Source organism: Arachis stenosperma, chromosome 6, assembly GCF_014773155.1.
Source record: "Arachis stenosperma cultivar V10309 chromosome 6, arast.V10309.gnm1.PFL2, whole genome shotgun sequence".
Lineage (NCBI taxonomy): Eukaryota > Viridiplantae > Streptophyta > Magnoliopsida > Fabales > Fabaceae > Arachis > Arachis stenosperma.
The window spans coordinates 61,589,764-61,615,693 of NC_080382.1; the positions used below are offsets into that span (position 1 = coordinate 61,589,764).

General features: G+C 37.0%; 2 protein-coding genes across 2 annotated transcripts; one reads left to right on the forward strand and one right to left on the reverse strand.

Annotated features, from left to right (window-relative positions):
- The first annotated feature begins 14,163 nt into the window (after nt 1-14,163).
- Nucleotides 14,164-14,691, forward strand: LOC130934095 (uncharacterized mitochondrial protein AtMg00860-like). The gene has a single exon (XM_057863683.1). It carries the CDS (start codon nt 14,164-14,166, stop codon nt 14,689-14,691), a length of 528 nt encoding a protein of 175 aa, XP_057719666.1.
- Nucleotides 14,692-17,444: 2,753 nt separating this feature from the next.
- On the reverse strand, nt 17,445-25,358 carry LOC130934096 (uncharacterized). The gene is made up of 6 exons (XM_057863684.1): nt 25,256-25,358; nt 19,157-19,266; nt 18,748-18,852; nt 18,002-18,193; nt 17,850-17,908; nt 17,445-17,556 (listed from the first exon to the last, which is right to left on the reverse strand). The coding sequence occupies exons 1-6, from the start codon at nt 25,356-25,358 to the stop codon at nt 17,445-17,447; spliced, it is 681 nt and encodes a 226-aa protein (XP_057719667.1).
- Between the last annotated feature and the right edge of the window lie 572 nt (nt 25,359-25,930).

Consider the following 25,930-nt stretch of genomic DNA (forward strand, 5'->3'; position numbering starts at 1 on the left):
CATTATTGGTACCTAATTTCTCTGACATAATCTATATCTAGCTGCATTGCACTAATTAAGTAAAAACATTATTCACAGTAACCTCTGATGAGTGATGAGTATGACCCCAAAATTATAGTCTTACATAGGTCTGATTGATTATTAATACTAGGTCACAAGCTAAGCACTTAAATTATTACATGCACGATGAAATTAATTGATGGACATAAATTATTATGTTGCGTCCGCATTTAGTTAGAATTGATTTTATAAGAAAAGGCCAAAGCATGGCATCTCACCGTTAGAAGAAAACTGACAAATATATACACAAGGAAATCTGGTAAGGCATTTCCTTCGGCTAGATACGTGTCTTAGAGGCGTGTGACAAGTTGAAAGGGTATCTGGTTACATAAATCAGATATCAGATTGCAACAAACCAGAAAGATAATAGGGATTTAACTCCTTTTAAATATATTTATAAAAAGAGAGGAGAAAAAATAGCAAACTGAATTTTAAATTCTGAAACTTCACATTTTTAGGACAGTAGTTATAGGATTAGATATTATAAATAGGAAAGTTGGAAAAGTTAGTAGACAGGAAATAAGTGGAGTGAAAATCTAGAGAGAGAAAATTGACCTCTCGAAAGTCAATTATTCTTGTTATTCTTCATTTAAATTTATAATATTATTCTGTCAGTGGGGTAATTATCATATCGATAATTTCTTCCTCTATTCAGTTATTCTGTTCTTTCCTTCTACCCTTATCTTCTACACTCAATTCTGCCCTAACAGTAAGGATACTATAGAAACCATAACAATTGGTATCAGAAGTTCGATTTGGGCTTCTTCTTGTGAATGGTTTCCACACGCAGCAGAGGTGCGATGGAGGATCGGGTTGAGAGTCTGCAGAAACAGTTGAATGAGTTTCGATCTGAACAAAACAGAATAATGGAAATGATGACGCAAAAGATGGATGAATTAATGATGCGAATCCCACAACAGGATTCGAGTAGTGAGAACTCGCGCATCAACGATCCGGGTGGAGGGCGTCAGCGAGATCCAACTCCAAATAGAGGTGATCTCAATCGCAGAGTGGACATTCCTTTGTTTGATGGCTCGGATGCGAGTGGGTGGTTGGTTCGAATGATCGTTATTTTCGCATATCGAGGATTCATGTGGAAGAGAAACTCGAGTACGCGGTGCTTACACTTCATGGGAAAGCTTTAACGTGGTTTGAATGGTGGGAGTCTCAATCCACCTTCCCTTCATGGATTCGTTTTAAACAAGATTTGCTCAAATGATTTGAGCCAGGTGCAGATGCGAATCCTCTTGCGCCATTATTGCAGGTGAGACAGCATAGGTCAGTTATGGAATATCGGAGAGACTTTGAGATAGCGGCTAGGGCACATAGACATTTGGGGGGAGATACTTTGTTGTGCATGTTCCATGAAGGACTCAAACCGTCAATCAAGGCGGAGATGAGAGTTGCCGAGTTTGAAAACCTCTAGTCGCTGATGGATAGGGCCATGATGTTAGAGTCAAGGAATGAAGTGTGGCGTGAAGAAGGAACGCACCCTGGAGGAAGACGAAATGAAAATACTAACCGTTTGGGCTGGAGCGGTGCCAAATCCAATAATTGGGCTAGGCCCACTTCAGAATCTCATTTAATAACTAAACAGCCCACACCCATCCCACATAGTAAAACAGAATCCAATACTTCCTCGACCCCTTCCACCACTAATATAACAAAGCCTTCATCACGATGGATTTCAAATGAGGAATGGAGTGAGAGACAGCGCAAAGGTCTCTGTTTCTGATGCAGGGACAAGTGGAATCCTGGCCACGCATGCAAGTTCAGATATCAACAACTCATTCTCTTGGGGGAGGAGGAGGAACAACCCGAGGATTGTTGCGAAGATTTGGCCTTGGAGGAACCTATAGTAACCATTAACAGTCTTTCTCTTCGTCTCTCTTCTCTAAGTTATTGGGGACTTACATCACACCAAACTTTGAAGGTACGAGCTACTATAAATGGTGTTGAGGTGGTCGTGTTGGTTGACCCAGGGGCTGAGGCAAATTTTATTTCATCTTCTCTCGTATCCATACTAGGTTTGCCATTGGTACACCTGCCTCCTTTCAGAATTGAGGTTGGAAATAGAGCAATAGAGCATGGGTTAGGTGGCTGTGAAAAAGTGGAAATATTGGTTGATGAGCGGATAATTTATACGCTTTTTGGCATTGTTTTTAGGTAGTTTTTAGTAAGTTCAAACTACTTTTAGGGATGTTTTCCTTAGTTTTTATGTTAAATTCACATTTCTGGACTTTACTATGAGTTTGTGTGTTTTTCGGTGATTTCAGGTAAATTCTGACTGAAATTGAGGGATTTGAGCAAAACTCTGAAAAAGGCTGACAAAAGGACTGCTGATGCTGTTGGATTCTGACCTCCCTGCACTCGAAATGGATTTTCTGGAGCTACAGAACTCCAATTGGCGCTCTCTCAACGGCGTTGGAAAGTAGACATCCAGGGCTTTCCAGCAATATATAATAGTCCATACTTTATTCGAAGAATGACGACGTAACTTGGCGTTGAACGCCAAGTTCATGCTGCTGTCTGGAGTTAAACGCCAGAAAAACGTCATGATCCGGAGTTGAACGCCCAAAACACGTCATAACTCGAAGTTCAACTCCAAGAGAAGCCTCAGCTCGTGGATAGATCAAGCTCAGCCCAAGCACACACCAAGTGGGCCCCGGAAGTGGATTTATGCATCAATTACTTACTCATGTAAACCCTAGTAGCTAGTCTAGTATATATAGGACACTTATCTATTGTATTAGACATCTTTTGACAGTTTAATCTCTTTGAATATTCGGTCACTTGATCATGGAGAGGGCTGGCCATTCGGCCATGCCTGAACCTCTTTTACTTATGTATTTTTCAACGGTGGAGTTTCTGCACACCATAGATTAAGGGTGTGGAGCTCTGCTGTACCTCAAGTATCAATGCAATTCTATTTTCTTTTATTCAATTCCTCTTTTATTCTTATTCCAAGATATTCATTCGCACCCAAGAACATGATGAATGTGATGAGTAAATAACCCTCATTATCATTCTCACTTATGAACGCGCGTGATTGACAACCACTTCCGTTCTACATGCAACAGAGCTTGAATGCGTATCTCTTAGATTCCCCAACAGAATCTTCGTGGTATAAGCTAGATAGATGGCGGCATTTATGAGGATCCGGAAAGTCTCACCTTGTCTGTGGTATTCCGAGTAGGATCCTGGGAATCCGAAAAGTCTAACCTTGTCTGTGGTATTCCGAGTAGGATTCCGGTAATGAATGACTGTGACGTGCTTCAAACTTGCAAGTGCTGGGCGTTAGTGACAGACGCAAAAGAATCAAGGGATTCTATTCCAGTAGGCGCGGGAACCAACCAGTGATTAGCCGTACTGTGACAGAGTGCGTGAGCATTAGTTTTCACTGCGAGGATGGGATGTAGCCATCAACCATGGGTGATGCCTCCAGACGATTAGCCGTGCGAGTGACAGCCGCATAGGATCATTTTCCCGAGAGGATTGAAAGTAGCCACCGCTGATGGTGAACCCCTATACAGAGCTTGCCATGGAAAGGAGTAAGAAGGATTGAATAGAAGCAGTAGGAGAGCAGGCGTCCTTGAGTCATACAGCATCTCCATCCACTTATCTGAAATTCCTACCAATGAATCTGCATAAGTATTCTATCCCTTTTATTATTTCTATTTTATTATTTGAATCTAATCAAGTATCATGTTTAATCCGCCTGACTGAGATCTACAAGGTGACCATAGCTTGCTTCATACCAACAATCTCTGTGGGATCGACCCTTACTCACGTAAGGTTTATTACTTGGACGACCCAGTACACTTGCTGGTTAGTTGAACGGAGTTGTGAATTTAACCAAGAGACACAATAGTTTTTGTGTACATACCAAAGAGCCAATATTGATGATCACAATTTCGTCCACCAAGTTTTTGGCGCCGTTGCCGGGGATTGTTCGAGTATGGACAACGGACGGTTCATCTTGTTGCTCAGATTAGGTAATTTTCTTTTCAAAAATCTTTTTCAAAATTTTTCTCTTATTTTTCGTTTTTCTAAACTTTATTTTCGAAAAAATTAATAAAAATCCAAAAAAATTAATAAAATCATAAAAACCAAAAATATTTTGTGTTTCTTGTTTGAGTCTTGAGTCAATTTTTAAGTTTGGTGTCAATTGCATGCTTCTAAAATTTTTCTTGCATTTTTTTCGAAATTCCCATGCATTCATAGTGTTCTTCATGATCTTCAAGTTGTTCTTGATAAGTCCTCTTGTTTGATCTTGATAGTTTCTTGTTTTGTGTCTTATGTTGTTTTTCATATGCATTTTTTGTTTGTTAAAGTCTATGCATTAAAAGTTTCTAAGTTTGGTGTCTTGCATGTTTTCTTTGCATCAAAAATTTTTCAAAATCATGTTCTTGATGTTCATCATGATCTTCAAAATGTTCTTGGTGTTCATCTTGACATTTATAGTGTTCTTTCATGCATTGAGTATTTTTGCTGTTTTTCTCTGTCATAATTAAAAATTCAAAAATCAAAAAAATATCTTTTCCTTATTTCCCTCCAAATTTTCGAAATTTTGGGTTGATTTGGTCAAAAATTTTTAAAAATTAGTTGTTTCTTACTAGTCAAGTCAAAATTTCAATTTTAAAAATCTTATCTTTTCAAAATCTTTTTCAAAAATCATATCTTTTTCATTTTTTTATTATTTTCGAAAATTAAAAAAAATATATTTTTCAAAAATCTTTTTCTTATCTTTACATCTAATTTTCGAAAATTAGCTAACAATTAATGTGATTGGTTCAAAAATTTGAAGTTTGTTACTTTCTTGTTAAGAAAGGTTCAATCTTTAAGTTCTAGAATCTTATCTTGTAGTTTCTTGTTAGTTAAGTAATTTTAAAAAATTAAATCTTTTTCAAAATATCTTTTTCTTAAAAATCTTTTTATCTTTTCATCTTATCTTTTTCAAAAACTTTATCTTTTTCAAAATTTGATTTCAAAATATCTTATCTAACTTCTTATCCTCTTATCTTTTTAAATTTTGATTTCAAATCTTTTTCAATCAACTAACTAACTTTTTGTTTGTTTTTTTTATCTTTTTCAAAACCACCTAACTACTTCTCCCTCTTCTATTTTCGAAAATATCTCTCTCTTTTTCAAAAATTCTTTTTAATTAATTAATTGTTTCATGTTTTAATTTTAATTACAACTTATCTCTAATTTTCGAAAAATACTAACCCCTTTTTAAAATTATTTTCGAAATTTCTCTTTTCTTTTCTTCTTCTATTTAATTATTTAATTACTAACACTTCTCTTCACCTCTCTTCATCCAAAAATCCGAATTCTTCTTCATTCTTCTACCCCCTTCTTTTTCTACTAACATAAAGGAATCTCTATACTGTGACATAGAGGATTCCTCTTTCTTTTCTTGTTTTCTTCTCTTTCATATGAGCAGGAACAAGGATAAAGGCACTCTTGTTGAGATTGATCCAGAACCTGAAAGGACTCTGAAGAGAAAATTAAGAGAAGTTAAATTACAACAATCCAAAAGAAACCTTCTAGAAATTTTCGAACAAGAGAAAGAGATGGCAGCTGAAAATAATAATAATAATGCAAGGAGAATGCTTGGTGACTTCACAAAGCCAACGTCCAAGTTTGATGGAAGAAGCATCTCCATTCCTGCCATTGGAGCTAATAACTTTGAGCTGAAACCTCAGCTAGTTGCTTTAATGCAACAAAACTGCAAGTTTTATGGACTTCCATCTGAAGATCCTTATCAGTTTTTAACTGAATTCTTGCAAATCTGTGAGACTGTAAAGACGAATGGAGTTGATCCTGAAGTCTACAGACTCATGCTTTTCCCTTTTGCTGTAAGAGACAGAGCTAGAATATGGTTGGATTCACAACCCAAGGATAGCCTGGACTCATGGGATAAGCTGGTCACTGCCTTCTTGGATAAATTCTTTCCTCCTCAAAAGCTGAGCAAGCTGAGAGTGGATGTTCAAACCTTCAAACAAAAAGATGGTGAATCCCTCTATGAAGCTTGGGAAAGATACAAGCAGCTGACCAATAGATGTCCATCTGACATGTTCTCAGAATGGACCATATTAGATATATTCTACTATGGTCTCTCTGAATTTTTGAAAATGTCATTGGATCATTCTGCAGGTGGATCTATTCACCTGAAGAAAACACCTGAAGAGGCTCAAGAACTCATTGACATGGTTGCAAACAACCAGTTCATGTACACTTCTGAGAGGAATTTCGTGAACAATGGGATACCTCAGAAGAAAGGAGTTCTTGAAATTGACACTCTGAATGCCATATTGGCTCAGAACAAAGTGTTGACTCAACAGGTCAACATGATCTCTCAAAATCTGAATGGATTGCAACATGCATCCAACAGTACTAGAGTGGCAGCTTCTGAAGAAGCTTATGATCCTGAGAACCCTGCCATGGCAGAGGTTAATTACATGGGTGAACCTTATGGAAACACCTACAACTCATCATGGAGAAATCACCCAAATTTCTCATGGAAGGATCAGCAAAAGCCTCAACAAGGCTTTAACAATGGTGGACGCAATAGGCTGAACAATAGTAAGCCATATCCATCATCTTCTCAGCAACAGACAGAGAATTCTGAACAAAACACTTCTAACTTAGCCAATATTGTCTCTGATCTGTCAAAGGCCACTTTCAGTTTCATGAATAAAACAAGATCCTCCATTAGAAATTTGGAGGCACAAGTGGGCCAGCTGAGTAAGAAAGTTATTGAAACTCCTCCCAATAGTCTCCCAAGTAATACAGAAGAAAATCCAAAAGGAGAATGCAAGGCCATTGACATAGTCAATATGGCCGAATGCACAAAGGAGGAGGAGGACGAAAATCCTAGTGAGGAAGACCTCCTGGACGTCCCTCAAGCAAGAAGGAGTTTCCTATTAAGGATCCTGAGGAATCTGAGGCTCATCTAGAGACCATAGAGATTCCTTTAAATCTCCTTCTGCCATTCATGAGCTCTGAAGAATATTCATCCTCTGAAGAGAATGAAGATGTGACTGGAGAGCAAGTTGCTCAATACTTAGGAGCTATCATGAAGCTGAATGCCAAGCTGTTTGGTAATGAGACTTGGGAAAGTGAACCTCCCTTGCTCATTAGTGAACTAGATACTTGGATTCAGAGAGCTCTACCTCAAAAGAAACAAGATCCTGGCAAGTTCTTAATACCTTGCACCATTGGCACCATGAGCTTTGAAAAAGCACTATGTGATCTTGGGTCAGGGATAAATCTTATGCCATTCTCTGTAATGGAGAAGCTGGGAATCATTGAGGTACAACCTGCCTTGTTCTCATTACAATTGGCAGATAAGTCCATAAGACAAGCTTATGGAATAGTGGAGGACATGCTAGTAAGGGTTGAAGGCCTTTACATCCCTACTGATTTCATAATCCTGGACACTAGGAAGGAAGATGATGAATGCATCATCCTAGGAAGACCTTTCCTAGCCACAGCAGGAGCTGTGATAGATGTCAACAGAGGTGAGTTAGTCCTTCAATTGAATGGGGACTACCTTGTGTTTCAGGCACATGGCCATCCCTCTGTGACAAAAGAGAGTAAGCATGAAGAGCTTCTCTCAGTTCAGAGTCAAGAAGAGCCCACACAGTCAAACTCTAAGTTTGGTGTTGTGAGGCCACAACCAAACTCTAAGTTTGGTGTTCAAACCCCATATCCAAACTCTAAGTTTGGTGTTGGGACTACACACTAAATTGACCTGATCACCATGAGGCCCCATGAGAGCCACTGTCAAGCTATTGACATTAAAGAAGCGCTTGTTGGGAGGCAACCCAATTTTATTTATCTAATTTTATTTTATTTTGTTTCTTGTTTATTTTTGTGTTTTATTAGGTACATGATCATGAGGAGTCACGAAAAAAATAAAAAAAATTAAAAACAGAGTCAAAAATAGAAGAAAAAATTTTTCACCCTGGAGGCAGCGCAGACTGGCGTTCAACGCCAGTAAGGTGCATCTGGCCGGCGTTCAACGCCAGAACAGAGCACCATTCTGGCGCTGAACGCCCAAAACAAGCAACAACCTGGCGTTAAACGCCAGGATGGTGCACAGAGAGGACAAACTGGCGCTGAACGCCAGGAACAAGCATGAAACTGGCGTTCAACGCCAGAAACATGCATTACATGGGCGTTGAACGCCCAGAACATGCACCAATGGGCGTTTGAACGCCAGAATGATGCATGAAGGCAATTTACATGCCTATTTGGTGCATGGATGGAATTCCTTGACACCTCAGGATCTGTGAACCTCACAGGATCCCCACCTACCTCGCCCTCTCTCTCTCCATTCATGGTCATCCCTTCTATTTTTCATTCACCACTCACTCTTTCCCATAAACCCCACTCACCTTCAAAATTAAAAATTCTTTCCCACCCAATCCCACCCATATAGCCGAATCCATCTCCCCTCACTCTCCTCCATTTTCTTCTTCTTTCTTCTCTTGCTCGAGGGCGAGCAATATTTTAAGTTTGGTGTGGTAAAAGCATAGCTTTTTTGCTTTTCCATTACCATTAATGGCACCTAAGGCCAGAGAAACCTCAAAGGGAAGACAAAAGCTTCTACCTCTAAGTCTTGGGAGATAAAATATAAGCCGTCATAGCTCAGTGGTAGAACATGTGGCTGCAAATCAAGAGATCCCTGAGATACCTCACGGGATAAGTTGTCCTCCACACAAATATTGGAAGCAACTAAGGGGAAGAACACCAAAATTACTAGGAATCAAGCAACAAAGGCAAGGAAGAGACATAGAGGAGCTCAAAGAGCACCATTAGTTCTTCAAGAAGGCGCCACCCTCATTCAGGTGGATTCATTCCTTGTTCTTATTTCTTTCTGTTTTTCGGTTTTTAATATTGTGTTTATCTATGTTTTGTGTCTTTATTTCATGATCATTAGTATGTAACCATGCCTTAAAGCTATGAATAAATTCCATTAATCCTTCACCTATCTTAAAAGAAAAATGTTTTAATTCAAAAGAACAAGAAGTACATGAATTTCGAATTTATCCTTGAATTTAATTTAATTATATTGATGTGGTGACAATACTTTTTGTTTTCTGAATGAATGCTTGAACAGTGCATATGTCTTTTGATCTTGTTGTTTATGAATGTTAAAATTGTTGGCTCTTGAAAGAATGATGAACAAAGAGAAATGTTATTGAGGATCTGAAAAATCATGAAATTGATTCTTGAAGCAAGAAAAAGCAGTCAATAGCAAAAGCTTGCGAAAAAAAAAGAGAAAAAAAAATGGCAAAAAAAAAATTAGAAAAAAAAGAAGGAGCAGTAGAAAAAGCCAATAGCCCTTAAAACCAAAAGGCAAGGGTAAAAAGGATCCAAGGCTTTGAGCATCAATGGATAGGAGGGCCCAAGGAAATAAAATCCAGGCCTAAGCGGCTAAATCAAGCTGTCCCTAACCATGTGCTTGTGTCATGAAGGTCCAAGTGAAAAGCTTGAGACTGAGTGGTTAAAGTCGTGATCCAAAGCAAAAGAGTGTGCTTAAGAGCTCTGGACACCACTAACTGGGGACTCTAGCAAAGCTGAGTCACAATCTGAAAAGGTTCACCCAGTTATGTGTCTGTGGCATTTATGTATCTGGTGGTAATACTGGAAAACAAAGTGCTTAGGGCCACGGCCAAGACTCATAAGTAGCTGTGTTCAAGAATCAACATGCTTAACTAGGAAAGTCAATAACACCATCCGAAATTCTAAGTTCCTAGAGAAGCCAATCATTCATAAACTTCAAAGGAAAAGTGAGATGCCAAAACTGTTCAGAAGCAAAAAGCTACAAGTCCCGCTCATCTAATTATAATTAATATTCATTGATATTCTGGAATTTATAGTATATTCTCTTCTTTTTATCCTAATTGATTTTCAGTTGCTTGGGGACAAGCAACAATTTAAGTTTGGTGTTGTGATGAGCGGATAATTTATACGCTTTTTGGCATTGTTTTTAGGTAGTTTTTAGTAAGTTCAAGCTACTTTTAGGGATGTTTTCCTTAGTTTTTATGTTAAATTCACATTTCTGGACTTTACTATGAGTTTGTGTGTTTTTCGGTGATTTCAGGTAAATTCTGACTGAAATTGAGGGATTTGAGCAAAACTCTGAAAAAGGCTGACAAAAGGACTGCTGATGCTGTTGGATTCTGACCTCCCTGCACTCGAAATGGATTTTCTGGAGCTACAGAACTCCAATTGGCGCTCTCTCAACGGCGTTGGAAAGTAGACATCCAGGGCTTTCCAGCAATATATAATAGTCCATACTTTATTCGAAGAATGACGACGTAACTTGGCGTTGAACGCCAAGTTCATGCTGCTGTCTGGAGTTAAACGCCAGAAAAACGTCATGATCCGGAGTTGAACGCCCAAAACACGTCATAACTCGAAGTTCAACTCCAAGAGAAGCCTCAGCTCGTGGATAGATCAAGCTCAGCCCAAGCACACACCAAGTGGGCCCCGAAAGTGGATTTATGCATCAATTACTTACTCATGTAAACCCTAGTAGCTAGTCTAGTATATATAGGACACTTATCTATTGTATTAGACATCTTTTGACAGTTTAATCTCTTTGAATATTCGGTCACTTGATCATGGAGAGGGCTGGCCATTCGGCCATGCCTGAACCTCTTTTACTTATGTATTTTTCAACGGTGGAGTTTCTGCACACCATAGATTAAGGGTGTGGAGCTCTGCTGTACCTCAAGTATCAATGCAATTCTATTTTCTTTTATTCAATTCCTCTTTTATTCTTATTCCAAGATATTCATTCGCACCCAAGAACATGATGAATGTGATGAGTAAATAACCCTCATTATCATTCTCACTTATGAACGCGCGTGATTGACAACCACTTCCGTTCTACATGCAACAGAGCTTGAATGCGTATCTCTTAGATTCCCCAACAGAATCTTCGTGGTATAAGCTAGATAGATGGCGACATTTATGAGGATCCGGAAAGTCTCACCTTGTCTGTGGTATTCCGAGTAGGATCCTGGGAATCCGGAAAGTCTAACCTTGTCTGTGGTATTCCGAGTAGGATTCCGGTAATGAATGACTGTGACGTGCTTCAAACTTGCAAGTGCTGGGCGTTAGTGACAGACGCAAAAGAATCAAGGGATTCTATTCTAGTAGGCGCGGGAACCAACCAGTGATTAGCCGTACTGTGACAGAGTGCGTGAGCATTAGTTTTCACTGCGAGGATGGGATGTAGCCATCAACCATGGGTGATGCCTCTAGACGATTAGCCGTGCGAGTGACAGCCGCATAGGATCATTTTCCCGAGAGGATTGAAAGTAGCCACCGCTGATGGTGAACCCCTATACTGAGCTTGCCATGGAGAGGAGTAAGAAGGATTGAATAGAAGCAGTAGGAGAGCAGGCGTCCTTGAGTCATACAGCATCTCCATCCACTTATCTGAAATTCCTACCAATGAATCTGCATAAGTATTCTATCCCTTTTATTATTTCTATTTTATTATTTGAATCTAATCAAGTATCATGTTTAATCCGCCTGACTGAGATCTACAAGGTGACCATAGCTTGCTTCATACCAACAATCTCTGTGGGATCGACCCTTACTCACGTAAGGTTTATTACTTGGACGACCATAGCAAAAGCTTGAAAAAAAAAAGTGTGGCAAAAAAAAAATAATAGAAAGAAAAAGAAAAAAGCAAGCAGAAAAAGCCAATAGCCCTTAAAACCAAAAGGCAAGGGTAAAAAGGATCCAAGGCTTTGAGCATCAATGGATAGGAGGGCCCAAGGAATTAAAATCCAGGCCTAAGCGGCTAAATCAAGCTGTCCCTAACCATGTGCTTGTGTCATGAAGGTCCAAGTGAAAAGCTTGAGACTAAGTGGTTAAAGTCGTGATCCAAAGCAAAAAGAATGTGATTAAGAGCTCTGGACACCTTTAACTGGGGACTCTAGCAAAGCTGAGTCACAATCTGAAAAGGTTCACCCAGTTATGTGTCTGTGGCATTTATGTATCCGGTGGTAATACTGGAAAACAAAGTGCTTAGGGCCACAGCCAAGACTCATAAAAGTAGCTGTGTTTAAGAATCAACATACTTAACTAGGAGAATCAATGACACTATCTGAACTCTGAGTTCCTATAGATGCCAATCATTCTAAACTTCAAAGGATAAAGTGAGATGCCAAAACTGTTCAGAAGCAAAAAGCTACAAGTCCCGCTCATCTAATTAGAATTAATATTCATTGATATTTCGGAATTTATAGTATATTCTCTTCTTTTTATCCTATTTGATTTTCAGTTGCTTGGGGATAAGCAACAATTTAAGTTTGGTGTTGTGATGAGCGGAAAATTTATACGCTTTTTGGCATTATTTTTAGGTATTTTTAGTATGATCTAGTTACTTTTAGGGATGTTTTTATTAGTTTTTATGCTAAATTCACATTTCTGGACTTTACTATGAGTTTGTGTGTTTTTCTGTGATTTCAGGTAATTTCTGGTTGAAATTGAGGGACCTGAGCAGACTCTAATAGGAGGCTGACAAAGGACTGCTGATGCTGTTGAAATCTGACCTCCTTGCACTCGAAATGGATTTTCTGGAGCTACAAAACTCCAAATGGCGCGCTCTGAACGGTGTTGCAAACTAGACATCCAGAGCTTTCCAGCAATATATAATAGTTTATACTTTATTCGAGATTTGACGACGTAAACTGGCGCTCAACGCCAGTTCTATGCTGCATTCTGGAGTCAAACGTCAGAAACACGTCACGAACCAGAGTTGAACGCCCAAAACACGTTACAACTTGGCGTTCAACTCCAAAATAAGCCTCAGCTCGTGTAACATTCAAGCTCAGCCCAAACATACACCAAGTGGGCCTCGGAAGTGGATTTATGCATCAATTACTTACTTCTGTAAACCCTAGCAGTTAGTTTATTATAAATAGGACTTTTTACTAGTGTATTAGACATCTTTGAACGTTTAGTTCTTAGACCTTGGGGGCTGGCCTCTCGGCCATGCCCGGACCTTTCACTTATGTATTTTCAATGGTGGAGTTTCTACACACTATAGATTAAGGGTGTGGAGCTCTGCTGTACCTCAAGTTTTAATGCAATTACTATTATTTTCTATCCAATTCGATTTATTCCTGTTCTAAGATATTCGTTGTACTTCAACTTGATGAATGTGATGATCTGTGACACTCATCATCATTCTCACCTATGAACGCGCGTGATTGACAACCACTTCCGTTCTACCTTAGACCGGGCGCATATCTCTTGGATTCCTTAATCAGAATCTTCGTGGTATAAGCTAGAATTGATGGCGACATTCATGGGAATCCGGAAAGTCTAACCTTGTCTGTGGTATTCCAAGTAGGATTTCGGGATTGAATGACTGTGATGAGCTTCAAACTCCTGAAGGCTGGGCGTTAGTGACAGATGCAAAAGAATCACTGGATTCTACTCCAACCTGATTGAGAATCGACAGATGATTAGCCGTGCTGTGACAGAGCATTTGGACCTTTTTCACTGAGAAGATGGGATGTAGCCATTGACAACGGTGATGCTCTACATACAGCTTGCCATGGAAAGGAGTAAGAAGGCTTGGATGAATGTAATAAGAAAGTAGAAATTCGGAAGGAACACAACACCTCCATGCACCTATCTGAAATTCCCACCATTGGATTACATGAGTAACGTTATCTTTATTTCCTGTCTATTTTATTTATCTTCTAAATATCTAGTCCAATTACATTTGAATCCGCCTGACTGGGATTTACAAGATGACCATAGCTTGCTTCATACCAACAATCTCTGTGGGATCGATCCTTACTCACGTAAGGTATTACTTGGACGACCCAGTATGCTTGCTGGTTAGTTGAGCGAAGTTGTGAGGTTATATTTAGACCATGGTATTGAGCACCAAATTTTTTGGAGCCATTACTGGGGAATTAATTTCGAACAATAATTCAAGCATAAATCACAATTTCGTCCACCAATAAGACAGCTTTTCGCACCTACGATGGCCATTACGAATTCCTTTTGATGCCTTTTGGCCTCACAAACGCTCCATCCACTTTTCAAGTTCTCATGAACACGGTACTTCGTTCGTTTCTCAGAAAATTTGCTCTAGTTTTCTTCGATGACATCCTTATTTATAGCAAGGATCTTATTAGCCACAGAGGTCATTTGCAAAATATTTTTGAGGTATTGAGACAGCACAGTTTATTGGTAAATAAAAAGAAGTGTTGTTTTGAAGCAACGAGTATTGAGTACCATGGCCACGTTATTCCTACCGAAGGGGTGGCGGCTAATCCTAAGAAACTCAGAGATATGCTTGACTGGCCTCCACCAAAAGATATTCGCAGCTTGAGGGATTTCTTGGGCTTAACCGGATATTATCGGCATTTTGTAAAGGGGTATGGTGCTATTGCTGCTCCTCTCACCCAACTTCTCAAAAAGGACTCTTTTACTTGGGGTAAGGATGCTGAATCTACTTTTCAAATGCTCAAAACAGCTATGGTTTCAGTTCTGGTTTTAGCTGTTCCATGCTTTTCTAAACCTTTCCAACTGGAAACCAATGCATCCAGAAAGGGAGTGGGTGCTGTCTTGATGTAGGAGGGTCGGCCAATTACTTTTATGAGCCAAAAACTCTCGGAAACAGCCCAGCAGAAATCTATCTATGAAAGAGAGTTTATGGCAATTATTCTAGCTGTTCAAAAGTGGAAACACTATCTCATGGGACAACAGTTCACAGTTTTTACTGATCAAAATTCCTTGAAGTTTTTATTAGATCAGCGAGTAGCAGAAGAAGGCCTGCAGAAATGGTTATCCAAGTTACTGAGATACAATTTTGACATTAAATATAAGGCAGGGACAGAAAACAGGGTGGCTGATGCCCTTTCTAGGAAATTTCATTTCTCCTCCCTGTCTTTTTCCATGGCAGCAGAGTGGGATGATATGGAGGCTGAGGTATTGACTGATGAGAAATTAAATGGGATTATGCAGAAGTTGTTGGTGCGAGAAGAAACTACACCCGGTTTTGCATTAATGAATGGAAAACTCAAATATAAAGGGAGGTTAGTGCTTGCAAAAACCTCTAAATGGATTCCAAAAATTTTGATGGAATTTCATAGCTCCAAGTTGGGAGGCCATTCGGGCTTCTTTAGAACTTACAAGAGGATTTCTACTATCCTTTACTGGGAGGGTATGAAGGCAGCAGTGATGAACTTTATTAAAGGCTATGAAATTTGTCAGCAAAACAAGCATTCTACCTTGCAACCTGCTGGTCTCCTACAACCGCTGCTGATTCCTTCCAATGTATGGGCTGACATCTCAATGGATTTCATAGGGGGATTATCCAAAGTCAAAGGGATGGATATGATATTTGTGGTGGTGGATTGCATGACTAAATATGCTCATTTCTTCCCACTTTCACATCTCTTTACGACAAAGAATGTTGTGTTTTGTTCATTAAGGAAGTGGTACGCCTCCATGGTTTTCCATCTTCAATTGTCTCTAATCAGGACAAAATATTCATGAGTGCTTTCTGGATGGAAGTTTTTGAACAGGCCGGTACTACCTTGAAAATGTCCTCGGCCTATCACCCACAGACCGACAGCCAAACTGAGGCGGTGAATAAATGCTTAGAAACCTACCTGCGATGCTTAACTGGTGCTAAACTTAAACAATGGCCAGCTTGGCTTTCTTGGGTAGAGTTTTGGTATAATACCTCATACTATGGCTTTATTCGGATGACACCTTTTCGAGCTTTATATGGCAGGGAACCTCCAGCTTTATTACGAGGCGGGATGGAATCTTCAGTGGAGGAAGTAAGGGTCTTATTGGAGGAACAAAATCAGATGCTGGATGAAATTCAATTTCAGCTTAATCGGGCTCAGAACAGAATGAGACAAAGTGCAGGCAAGAAAAGACGTGATGTGTCTTTTGAAGTAGGAAACTTTGTGTATCTCAAACTTCAACCATATAGAATGAAGTCTTTGGCAGCCAGATCAAATCAGAAGTTGGGTGCAAGGTTTTATGGTGGTTTTGAGGTGCTAGAAAGGATTGGGGCAGTGGCCTATAGGCTGAAATTACCTGACACTGCAAGAATACACCCTGTTTTTCATATTTCCCAATTGAAGAAAAGTATTGGATCTTACTTACATCCTCAACCATTACCTGAAGCACTCACTGAAGAAGGGGAATTGCTGGTCGAACCTGAACAAGCCATTGACAGCGGCAGCAACAATCAGGGAGATCTTGAGGTTCTTATCAAATGGAAAAAACTGCCAGATTTTGAGAACACTTGGGAGTCAGCAGTAACATTACAGACAACATTTCCCTCTTTCCACCTTGAGGACAAGGTGGCTCTTCATGGGGAGGGTATTGCAACAAACCACAGAGATAATATGGATTTAACTCCTTTTAAATATACTTATAAAAGGAGAGGAGAAAAAGTAGCAAACTGAATTTTAAATTCTGAAAGTCCACATCTTTAGGATAGTAGTTATAGGATTAGATATTATAAATAGGAAGGCTGGAAAAGCTAGTAGGCAGGAAATAAGTGGAGTGAAAATCTAGAGGAAGAGAATTGACCTCTCGAAAGTCAATTATTCTTATTATTCTTCATTTAAATCTATAATATTATTCTGTCAGTGGGGTAATTATCATATCGATAATTCCTTCCTCTATTCAGTTATTCTGTTCTTTTCTTCTACCCTTATCTTCTACACTCAATTCTACCCTAACAGTAAGGATACTAGAGAAACTGTAACACAAATTAGGCAAAATCGTTAAATCATGCAAAATTTGTGTAGTTTATTAATTTTAGTTTTTCACCATCAGACTTCGAAGTGCTTGGGACTTGATAGTAAATCACTTTAAGATTCATTTATGAAGCTTTTCATAATCAATAAGCACTTATAAAGACAAAATGGTAGTTCTCGGAGTAAACCTCACGGATTAGAAGGAAGTTGAACTAGCGGAAAGCAAACTGAAGAAATTCTAGTCCCTGAAGCTCCATGTGGTTCGAAACAAGCTCTGGCATGGTTCAAAAGTTTCACTAGGACATATCAGATTGTATTACTATTTTAGAGGCATGGTGAAATAATACAGATACAAACCACGTGCGATGATGAGGCATTAAGTTCGTGTAATTATACACAAATATTATGTAAAAATTAATGAGCCCGATGAAAAGCTTTACCATCAATCCTCCTGACCAATTCTTTCAACTTAAAAACAAGCCTCTGAATTCCTGGTTGAGAAAACGTGTAATGGTCTTGCATACCATCCAGTAATTTTGACAATCACCAATAGCAATCAGCCTCTATATTAGAAATTTTCTCTGCAGATAGATCAGACATTGACTAATTATCGATACCCCTTGTAAGTGTTCTGATAGGAAAATGACTAGAAATTAATGGTGTAACAAGATCATGTATCCCCTGTACATATCCATTGGCAGGATTCTGAATAGCCCTGGCAGAAGAACAATAAGTCATATAAGTAAATGACTATAATAATAATACAAAAAAATTAGCATTAAAAAATTAGTCAAAATAAAGTAGGATCCGGAGTATCAACCAGGGATAAAGTTTAATATACTTAAAATCGGAAAAATAAGAGCCTAAAACAAAAAGATATATTCTGGTTGTAGGTTCTTTTTCTTATATACTTTTCCTAAGTAAGCTATTGCTCTGAACTGATAATCAGAAGTAAAGGTACTCTAGAACAGAGCAATTATTCCCAACACCTTCTGAAGTATACACTACAGATGAGCTCTAGCAATCAGCTTCAGACTGTTTGTGTGATTAAATTGTTCAGACATATCCTGAAAGGACGAATGTGATCAATAAAAGTATAGAAGACATTGACATACTAAACATATTCAACATGGAGTACAGAAGCTAGAAGCTATCGCTACCTGGCCAAAAGTATATCCAGCACCCCGTGGCGAAATTCCCCAGCCACATCTGTCATCTGGATCAGACCACAAAAGATCACATATTACCCCTTCATGAGGAACCTCTTGAACACGATCAAAGCTCCTTATGTTATCAAGGGTCTCAATTGAAGGTGAAAGTCCACCATGCAGACAGAAAATTTCAGACTCCACCTAGAAGGGGACATGCATTAAATTAGAGGCAAGATGATCAAGGGGAAAAAATGTTTCAAGAGCTGAATATAATCTTAGGATTGCATACAAAAATAAATAAGAAAAAAGAATTTAACTTTTCCATCTTTTTGTCCATATATATGTTCTGAAAAAAGCTAACAGTGAAGCTCTTATCTTTCAAATACAGAGTGCTTCGATTCTTCTAACTTTATACCCGAAAAGAAAGGTGGTATTAAATTCCTTACCTTTCTTCTTTACTTAATTAGATTTTCTTTTATTCTCTTCTTTTCGCCCTCCCTCGGCATCTGCCGGGTATTGCTTTTCCAACTGCAGTGCCAGCTTTTCTTTATCTGTCAACTGCCTCACCTGATGTAAAACACGAATGTTTTGATATCTCTTAGTCACACTCGCAAAAAAGGAGTTAAATTTTATATTACATTAAGCCATCTTAAATTATCAACAGTAGAGCTACAACAAAATCATAACTTCATAGAGCAAATTAAATAAGCAAGCAACATTAGGTGTGTGAATGCTGCCTGCAAAACAACTTTTACCTTCCTTTCATCATCCTGATCACTGGTTCGTAAGACTAGGTTTGCATTTTCAGCCCCAATCAATCGTTCAACTTCTGGAACAATATGAAGCGAAGCCTTAAGCTCCTAAAATAAAACACAACACACCGCTGAGTTAGCCCATACTGCATAATTTTTCAATGATGCATTAGAATAATCAGTTCTAATATCTGTGCATCTACCAGATAGCAACCTCTAATCGGCAAAAATAGAACACATATCCAATTATTTGTTCAAAATTCATGCTGGGGGATTCATTATATACAATAAGCACCAAAAGAAATTAAAACATAAGAAATCTCCTCGATCGTATTCTTTGATTTTCAACTTCAATCAAAACATGGAAGGGACAGGGTTAGGGCTAGGGATAATGAAATCGAAACCAAATCACAATGGAAGGGTTAGCACTAGGGACGAGAAGGAGGAAGAGGCCTATCTGAACTAACAGCGACGAGAAGAGACAATGACAAACTTTTTCAGAAGAAGCCAGATTATTCAATGCTAAAAATACCATACAATAAACAAAACTGGACTATAAATCTGAAATATATATATATATATATATATATATATATATATATATATATTTGTCAAGATATGTGATCTTTGATGAGAATATCTTCCCTTATTCAGATTTATTTCCCTCTAATACTCATTCTGTTATGACCTTGCCAATTGTTCCTAAACAATTGACTACTAATATCAGAACCAACTTCATCACACTCACCATTCACAGAACTTCCTAGTGGTTGTCCTTCTTATTCTTTAACAGGACTTGACTAGGCTCACACTCAAATAACTATTAGTGTATTGAGATTTGCTTACCTCCTATTCCTCATACAACTTCTAATTCACACTCTACTATCACAAGATTAGAATCAGAAAACCAAAAACCACGAACCTTTACTGTTGGCTATTATTCATTATTCTTCTTCTTACTGTTATTCTTTTTTACAAGCTTATCATCATAGAAGAAAATATACTCCATCAAGAAAACAATACAAAAAATTAATATGAATAAACAATAAAAGAACAGTAATTATAACAATTAACAAAAGAATAAACAGAAAAATTAGGTTTGAAAAACTGAAAGCGGTGGTGGTGAAGAGTGGTACCTGAAGCAAATTTTAAAGATATGAATCACCACATTTACCAAACTTCAAGGCTAGTCAATCGTCAACTCCTTTGCACCTAGGTGCTCTGTCATGTAAAGGAGAGGTTCGTAAAAGTGCTAAAAAGAATTAAAGGAAGCAGAGATTAAATCACAAAATCGGAAATGAAATCATAAAATCAAAGACAAACGCTAGCTTAATCCTAAATAAAAAACCGCAAGGAGCAGAGAATCAGAAACAACGCACGGCGAGGAGGGGAGGAACCCTTCGCGACGGCGACGCCACGAGCTCAACTCAGAACTTCGTGCGACGGCGAGGAGAGGAGGAACGATGTGAAGAGGGCCGAGTAGAGCTTCCCCAGATGACGAAAGCACTCATGGTCTGTCCCCGCCGGCGGCGACAACACCTTCTACCGGAGGAAAAGAGTTCGAGGGATGAGGGCTGCTGGCAACGTTCAAATGGAGTGTGAATGGGTGGTGATAAAATTAGGGTTACCTCAATATTTCGGACGAAAAATTTAAATTATAGACGAAAAATCTGTCTGTAATAATTTAATAAAATGAAGCGTTTTGTTTATTTAATTACAGACAGATTTTCCGTCTCTAACCATTTTTTACGAAAAGAAATTAATTTTACCGATAGAATTATCGATGGATTCTATTTTCCGTTTGAAATTTATGCTAATTCATTTTTTTTTTGTTTTTTGATAAAAAAATCCCTCTAAAATTGTGTCTGTATTTTTATGGGATAAAATCCATTGAAAATATCCATGTCTATAATAACTAATTTTCTAGTAGTGATATATATATATATATAGGTAGAGCTTTGTGAAGACAATGGGCCATGGCCCCACCCAAGATTTTGTAAAAAAAATTAATAGTTTTTGTCTAAAAAATATAAAGTTAATTAGTTTATTTAGTTAAATTGATATTTTTCCATCTTATTTATTTATGTTTAACACTCACCTTTACTATTTACTTATTTTTGTGTGTTAAAATCTTTTACAATTCACTTAATTTTTTAGGTTAAAATGGAAATGAAAAGACTGTTCCTGATTTTTTATACGTTTTTATTTCATGTATTATTTTTATTTTAGACCAATAATAACATAGCTAATAGAAATATCAGTTGTTAATAGAAAATATTATTTTATTTTTAAATTAACATTATTACTTAAATGTCCTTGAAGTATTAGTATTATTTACATTAATAAATTTAAATATTTTATTGGCTGGAAAGCTAAAATTTTATTTTGTTGCAATATATTATATTTGATTGTAATAAACATAATAATAAAATAATTAGTATTGAGATTTTTGAGAAACAGATACGGTCGAAGATAAAATTAATTGTTCAAAATGTCAAAAAAATAATATATAAATTATAATTAATTTTATATAATTTAAAAAAATTTGCTTTTTAAAAAGAAAAAAGTTTAGATTAAAAAAAATAGTTTTTACAAAACTCAGTTATTTTTTAAAATTAATTTTTATTTTAAAATCAATTTATTAATTTTATAATCAATTAATAATTAATTTTATTATTTAAAACTAGTTTAGTTTGTTAACCTAAACTAAATTTTTTGTTTATCAAAATAAAATTTAATTTTTTTTAACTTTAATTATATACAATCTTACATGTTAATGACAAATTTTAAAAATAATTATATTTACAAATTTTATTTTAATATAAATATTATTATATAATTTTTTTGTTAAAACTTGTTGCCCTCCATAAATTTCATTCAAATTCCGCCATATATATATATATTACTATCAATTATCAAAATAAAAAAGTAATATATATCTGTTTTGTCGATTTTTAACAAATCGAGAGTAGTTCGAGATCTAATGGTCTGGGAGCGAAATCTACTTCTCTTTGTGAGTACCAATTTTCTAAAAGTGTATCAAAGGATCTTTCGATTGAATAAAATAAAAAGGAAAAAAGACAAACAAAGTAATTTTGAAAATAAATTGACTAGAACTGAAATAAATTGCATTGAATTTAAATGAAAGCAATAAAGTGCCTTCGAACAAATAAACGGGCTTTTGAAATTGAAATTAAAGTACTGAAATGTAAAATTGAACACGGAAATTAAATGTTGCTTTGAAAAGTAAATTTGCAAAGAAATTAAAGACAACAGAAAATGTAAATGAGAGTGTAAAAAAATGGAAGGAACTCTACAGAAAAGTAACTCGAGGCAGACTTAGAAAGTCTCTAGGATGTGAGTCTGCTTGAGTATTTTTTTAGAAAACATTCCAACCCTTGTTCCTTCGATCCTTCTCATACTTATAAGAATCTTCAACCAATCAGATTGAGATATAACTTCCACGTTCATTAGCCTTTAAACAATTATTGCCTCTCCTTTTGCCTAACATAAATAACTGCTAGAAATAACCTTCGACACTTAAACTATTCGATTCAAACATATTAATCAGCATCCTCGACTAAATTCATCGACTAGATCTTACTTCATATTTGCTGTCATAAACTTTCTCGATACAAAAGTTTATTATTTTTTAGGACACAAACTTACTAAATCTCAAATTCAACATCCCTTCAAAATATAATATTTTTTACTAACAAATTGTCCCGTTAGGATTAATGTATTTTTCGATACCAAAAATAAAAAATACTTAATCTTAATATGCTCTTATCTTGCCATTATAAGCAATTAATTAACCATAAATGAAATTCATTAATTCTCATTTATTCGTATCCACTCTGACACATTCTCCACTATTATCAGTTTCTCTTTCCACCACTTCACTTTCTCAACGAAATTTCATAAGTTCAAATTTTGAAATTATAAAATATGAAACGACAGTACACCTCCTTTATTTTACTAAATTAGATTGGGGAAGCTGTATATTTTTGGAACAAAACAACCAATAACTTTTACTTCCCTTGTTGAATGCTAGGACCCACATTATTCAATGTCACTGCCATTACTAGTCTTCCAATAAACTCCCCCAAAGTAACATTCGACATACAGCCAAATCAATCTTATAAGACAGTTCAAAAGAACTCTTATAGCGATTTTATCAGTCACCATATGGGACATGGAAACGATCTTGTGACTGATGAAGAGAGTGTGGCGTTCTTGTATTATTGGTTGAATGCCAACATTTTTTATTCAAGAAGTGTCCAGATGCAAAAACGATTTCTTCCATTAGTTGCCCTATTGCATGAAGGTTACAGATTCAACCTGGCCAAATTAATTTTAGGACACTTGTACGATGAATTGGGACATTTGGTTGACTGTCTTCGAAATAATTCATCGATCAATGTGGGTGACCTTCTTCGGCTTTTATAACTCTGGTTGAATGCTGTTTTCAAAAAATTTATGAAACAAGACGGGGCAATGCTTTAGAAAAACAATATATTGAGGCCTCTCGATTAGCCCATTTTCAACCAAATTTCAAAAATGCTAACTCGACTCAAGACCTTTTTTGGACTGTCTTCTCACTCCTTCACTCCTGCAAGACCTTTCAAAATGATGATTTGACATTCACTCCCTTTCTACGTCAAAATTGTGGACCAGCCTAGTTCAAACCTCTTCCCTTTCCTTCTGATGATGAAGAAAATGAAGTAGCCAATACAACTTGGGCTAACTTTCTTGCTGTTCTGATGAGTCTATATTTGATGATATATTTTGACTCAATTTGGATGCATTCTAGCACATAAACTCACACTTAAGCACCCAAATAGCATGCTTTTGTGTTTTGTCCCTAATTTGATCCTAATTGTGAAAAATGCAATTTTATGCTTGAAATGAGCAATTTAATTCTACTTTTATCCCATTCGATGCTATGACTAGTTTGTTGAGTGATTTCAGGACATTTGAGCAAGAATGGATAGCCAAAAGAGGAAGAAAGCATGTACAAGGGAGAAAACATGAAGAAAACAAGGAAAAGCACACACAGCGAAGTGTGCGTGTGCACAAGCATCTGTGCATGCGCACAAGAAGAATTTTCCATGTGTGCGTGCGCACGACCACCTGTGCATACACACAGGACCCTGCACGTGATTTCATTAATAAAACACGTGCTGTGCATTTTCTAAGGGCTTTTGGCCCAATTTTTGGAGGCTTGGAGCTAAATTTGGATTCTATATGAAGGGGATATCATTACATATGAAGAGAACAAGCTTTAATTAGGTTTTAGTTTTAGTTTTTCATATAGTAGGAGTAGGAGTAGTGTAGAGTAAAGAGCTCTCCTAGGGTTTATGCAATTTTAATTGTAGCATTTTATAGAAGCTTTGATCTTTGATTTTGCTCATCTTTATTGTAAGTACTCTTAATTTCCTCTTTAACTAAAGCACTTTTACTTTCCTTTCCTTTTGGTTCAAGTTAGCTTGTTCATAATTGCAATTTTGAGTTTCTTGGAGTTTTGATTGATGAATTTAATGTTTTATGCTTTCTTTATGTTTGATTGCTTGTTTATATTTGGTTTTGTGAATAGTTGGTTATAGCTTATCATTTCTTTTTGCAATTTCTCATGTTTTGGTTTTATGCACACAAGGTGTTTCTGAAAATGCCAATTATAGATTTTGAGTAGATTTTCACACCTTGGCTTGGGATTTGAGTTCCTAGGATACTAGAGTCACAATGTCCGACATTTAGTGGTAATTCTTGGGTAGTTAGTTGACTCTTGTTTCCATTGACGCTAGCTTTTTATCAACTAGTTTGGTAAGTTAGCTAGGACTTATGGATTAAGGTCAATTATGCTTGCTTGACTTACTCCTCGATGTTTGGGGTAGACTAAGCGAGATTGACTCATTATAATTATCATAGTTGTGGTTATGGCGATGATGGGATTCCTTGGATCCTCATTCCTGAGTCAAGGTTTTTTTTATGCATTCATAGCATTTTCACTAGTTTTGATCTTGTTTCCCTTTTCACTTGCATTAATTTCAATTTTGATCATTTTTTTATTCTTTTATTTCTTATTTCTTTTTATCTTTTGTTCTTTGATTTCAAAATCCCTTTGTCTTAACAACCGAAAGCGTAACACTCCCAATTGCCTCCCAAGGGAAGAACGACCCGAGGTTTAACTACTCTCTGTTTATATGTTTTGTATTTAAAAAATCAAACTTTGATGATTTGGGATTGAATTGCCGGTTTGGACTATACTCACAACGAAAGAGCTATTTTTATCTAATTTCTGAACCGGTGCGAATCCCAAATCGTAAAGATTTTGGCGCCGTTACCGGGGATGCAATTGGTGTTATATCTTAAGTTGTTGTGAATATGTTAATATTGTAAATAGCACTTTTTGGTTGTATGTTTGCTTTTGTTAGTAGGTATTGTTTATATTTTCTTCATGACTTTTTCACACCATCACCATAATGCACCCCAATGGAACCCAAATACTTACCCTTATAGTCACCAATTCTATACATCATCACCTCACTACATACAAAACCGAAACCCTTACCATCATGAGTTTGATTGTCAACCTTCATCACCTCAATCTTCATCTTCACATATGGATCAAGCCACACAAGAAGTACTTTTCATGCTCATTTAAGAACAACAAGAGTTCCGAAAGAAGCAAGAACAAGTCATGTCTACCCTAGTGGAAACCTTGGATCGTTTAGCCTTATTACATTCATGCCACAACCAAGAAATTCTAATGGATGAATGTATGGAATCAAGTGAAGTGTGTGGAGTGAGCGAAGAATTGCAACATCAAGTAAAAGATGACAAGTCACAACATGAAGCACAAGAGGAGACAAATGAAAAGTTAGTGGGAATTGATCAAGAGGATTCCATCATTCAAGATTTTTTGTCCAACTTGGTTGATCCCTTCAATAACATTCATAAGCCCCCTTGTTTGAATTTGAAGGAGATGTTGATGTAGACTTTACACAACCTCCAATTTTTACTTGAGTGATGATGAGGAAGATTCAAAAGAAGTTGAGGAATATTTTGGCGACCAAGAAGTGAATATACTTATGCAAGAGCTAATTGAGTCAGTGAAAATTTCTCCAATAAGCATTCTAGGCCCACATCAATATGCCGTCTTAGAGACGGATTGTAAACTTCAAAC

What these genes read in the sequence shown, in the direction of transcription:
- LOC130934095 (XM_057863683.1), top strand. Translation starts at nt 14,164, where the DNA reads ATGAACACGGTACTTCGTTCGTTTCTCAGAAAATTTGCTCTAGTTTTC.
- LOC130934096 (XM_057863684.1), bottom strand. Translation starts at nt 25,358, where the DNA reads ATGAAGATTGAGGTGATGAAGGTTGACAATCAAACTCATGATGGTAAG. An exon ending in CTAGTGCTAACCCTTCCATT is followed by an intron (nt 18,853 to 19,156) that starts GTGATTTGGTTT and finishes GTTTTATTTTAG; the next exon opens with GAGCTTAAGGCTTCGCTTCA. An exon ending in CTGGATATACTTTTGGCCAG is followed by an intron (nt 17,909 to 18,001) that starts GTAGCGATAGCT and finishes TCGTCCTTTCAG; the next exon opens with GATATGTCTGAACAATTTAA.